At 32.4% G+C, this 3,733-nt stretch overlaps 1 protein-coding gene across 1 annotated transcript; it reads right to left on the minus strand.

Annotated features, from left to right (window-relative positions):
* On the minus strand, positions 421 to 3,402 carry LOC105177792 (RNA-binding protein MEX3B). Its single transcript, XM_011101043.2, has 5 exons — positions 3,120 to 3,402; positions 2,913 to 2,995; positions 2,743 to 2,812; positions 2,241 to 2,544; positions 421 to 838 (listed from the first exon to the last, which is right to left on the minus strand). Exons 2-5 carry the CDS (start codon positions 2,925 to 2,927, stop codon positions 760 to 762), a joined length of 468 nt encoding a protein of 155 aa, XP_011099345.1. The 5' UTR covers positions 2,928 to 2,995; positions 3,120 to 3,402; the 3' UTR covers positions 421 to 759.

The raw sequence follows: 3,733 nt of genomic DNA on the forward strand, positions 1-3,733 counted from the left end.
AGTACCCCCAACCAGTCGCAATCCAATTAAATCACATAGTGTGATTTAATGATTGTGGAGTTGAATTTGGGGTAAACTTATAAAAAGATCGCAAACATTGGGTTGGCCAATTACAAACATACCCCCTTGGGGGCATCAATGTAATTTGTTGAACATAGATGATATTAGTTGAACATTGGGTTTATCACTGGTATATATTTGGTTCCTCATTCTCCTCTCGTGTTCATTTTAATTTTAATTTTTTATATATAAATATAAATTATACATGATTGATTGACATAAAATCTTAATTTGATTTTAAAATTAATTGAATTAACATCACATCTCCCTTTTCACGGAAGAGGCTGTGGTTTTTTATCCTCGTCATTTGTTTTTTGAAAAAAGACAATGAATTAAACATAAATTGGAGTAGAACATCCAGAATCTCCAAATAAAACTTCATAATAGCTCCCTTTTGATTTTGCCTGAGACTTGACAATTCACTTGTGTAATAATAAAATCACGAGTGCTAACATGATCGAACATTTTGAAAGGACAAGAGTTGTGCTTGTCTGTGAAGCAGAATCTTATAAAAGACTCCAATTGCAGCGTCACGTACAAACATATATAATGATTATATACAGCACTGGATTCACACAAATAATGTAGGGCGACGGATATCTTTCATTAAACAGCAGCAGCCAACCGCCCAACCGCATTCTTCCCCGACTCCCACTCAAAAAGAACCGCAGGAGACCGAAAAACTCATGAGGATTTGCTTTACAAAATACGCAACTTCCTCACTTTGTTGATCAATGATCGGCATATCGGACAAGTCTTTATGTCTTCACTACTAATCCTGCATCAGAACACATTCAATTCAAGAATTATTCTACTATAAACGAACAAATTACCCCCTATAAAAAATATAATAACAATTTAGTCCATTTATTTTTTAAAATAAAGCAATTTACCTCTGTGCCTAAAGACATAAATTGTTCTATTTTGAAAAACACAGAAGGTAAATCGTTTTTTTATTTCATAGAGTGATGATTTGCTCATTTCCAATATCACAATAAGGTTACTTGTATTCTTTATATTTTTTTAAACAATACAATAAATCTAAATAAAATATCATTTTGAATTCGAATTTCAACCCCACTCGTATATTAAATAATGTTTCATTCTAATAGTTTGAATCTACAAATAGTGGGATCATTTAATAAACTTTATTTTAATTTTCTTTTATTATACTAAAATAATGGAGGGACAAGTCAACTTTATCTTAACAAGACAGGAGTAATATGGGAGCCACTCCTTTTAAATGGATCCCACCTCTAACACAGTTTTATAGAGAAAAATAGAATTAATTATTTTGGAAATATGATTACATGTACTGTGTAACATGTCATCCAAACACATGACACACACAATTAATCATCCTGGCTTGGCTTTTCTTAGAAGTAATTATTCCTTGACGTGATTAAATTTCTGATTTGATTATGTTTAACTTAAAATATAATTAATCAAATACCCGATAATTATTTTTTTATTGATTAAAGTTCAATTGCACGCAAGCGTCTCACTCAAACACATCGAATCACATTCAAAAAAGGAAAAAAAAAGAAAACCCTCAAAACACATTAATGATATTCAGGAAAAATCACGCATCGAATATGACCTCACACGAGTAATAATTGCGCTCTGCAAAGAGTCTTAAAAGTTAGGATTAAATTATATTGACACCTCTCAACTTACATTTAATTACATAACATCTTCTACATTGTATAAAATTATAAACCCACCCCTTACCAGATGTTAATGTAATATATTTAGAGGGTTTTTATGTAAAGTTTTACTATTGGATATAGTGTGTAATTATAATTTTAAGGGATGTAATTTTAGTTTTACAAAAGGCATATAGTAATTATGTAATTAAACCTAATACTAAGGGTGTCAATATAATTTACCTAAAAATTAATTAAAAAAATACAAGCAACTCTCTTGTGATATTATAAATGAGCAAATTAGTAAAAAAGAATAATGTTTTACATCTCTTTATTTTTAAAATGCAACAATTTATCTTACTGTATTTTTGAACATAAGCAATTTACCTTCTTAAATAGGGAGATAAATGGTTCATTTTAAAAAAATAAGAAAATAAATTATTATAATTTTTTTATAAGATAATTTACTTATGTACAATAATATAGAAAGGTAAATTGTATTAATTGATGGGGGGAAGTTATTCTCTGTGTTACCTCTGGGCGCAAGTGTAGCAAGTAACATAATGGCCGCAAGGAATGAAGAAGCAGTTCCTTTCATCATCGTAGCATACCACACATATCCTCCCATCGTACAAGTCATCCGACGACGAACAACAACTCCCTTTACCCGATTCTAGATCCTCTTCAGTTGTGCCGTATGTACTGTAAAAAACTTCCTCCTTCGGAGACGACGTCGACAACAACCCGCTATTCTCCGTTACCGTCGACGCTTCTCCTTCGTCTCCCTCACAATTCCACATCAGTTTCACGATCAACACGGCAACCATCACGAATGTCACTGCAGTTAAAAGTGTAACGATATCCGTCTCAAATTCCTTGTTTTACAGCTCAATTAAAAAAATATTATCATTAAGTACCTACAAGTAATTAACAAACGAATGTTTTATGATTAAGAATTCAGATAATTAGGATTAATTAATTCCAAACAACACTGTCGGCCCAAATGTATGCTTGCAAGTAACAAACACCACGTTACCGGTGATTGCGCCGTAGAAGACGAAATCCGTCGGGAAATCGACGGTTGTTGATCCCCACACGTCTTCCTCCTGCAACAATTAACACTATCCATAATTAGCATTCAGTTGGTACAAATTACAATTAAATATTCAGCGTAACTAATGATTCATTAAGTGGATTACTAATTACAGAATCACTAGTCATATTTTATGTTCTTCCGACTACTCTCCCCCGACGTTCTGCTAAGCTCCAGACGTGCTGCCGACTAATTTCTAATTCCAAAAAGAAAATAAGTCATAAGTTGAACAACAAATCAAGAAACATTAACTAAAAACAACTAAAATATCGTCTTTTTCTGATACGGAAACGAATTTTAGAGACGGAAATTTTAGTTACCTCGTGATCATGACCCGTGAGTCGCAACCGCGACGGATGGAAGCTGTGTTTGCTTCAGTTGCAAATCCGTGCCTAATTTCAATTCGGGTGGAAGGGTTTACGTCGGCAGGAAAAGGTTTGGAGGAGGGGGAAATTTTAAAGGTGGACGGAGAGAATGAAAGGAGTTAATGGAAAAGAGAGTGGAGGAGGAAAGTGTTGTGTCGGATTTCTAACAATGTTAGTGTTCTTTGCGTGTGCAAGGAGGAAACATAGTATTATTCGTCAGTGTTGTTGATATCAAACGGTTCCAACGTACATCCTATTAAAGGACTCGGAAGTTGAAAGTCAGTTACTTAAATTAAGTTGGAGAACGGCAAAGTCCTTATAATATTACTGTAAAAGTCAGATTTTCGTTGTTGGAGGGAAAAAGTCAAAAGATTCTCGGGATTCAAAATAATAAAGTTTAATCTTGTACGTATTTATTTATATGTTTGACATTAATTTATGAAGTATTTAAATTTTAAGATAAATTAACATAGTAAAATTATTAAAAGGAAATATTCAAAAGTAACATAATATTTTGAAATATACTAGGAAAAATTCATTTTCTGTTTTAAATGAGGATCAAAATTGAT

Source organism: Sesamum indicum, linkage group LG15 (assembly GCF_000512975.1).
Source record: "Sesamum indicum cultivar Zhongzhi No. 13 linkage group LG15, S_indicum_v1.0, whole genome shotgun sequence".
NCBI classification, from domain to species: Eukaryota; Viridiplantae; Streptophyta; class Magnoliopsida; order Lamiales; family Pedaliaceae; genus Sesamum; species Sesamum indicum.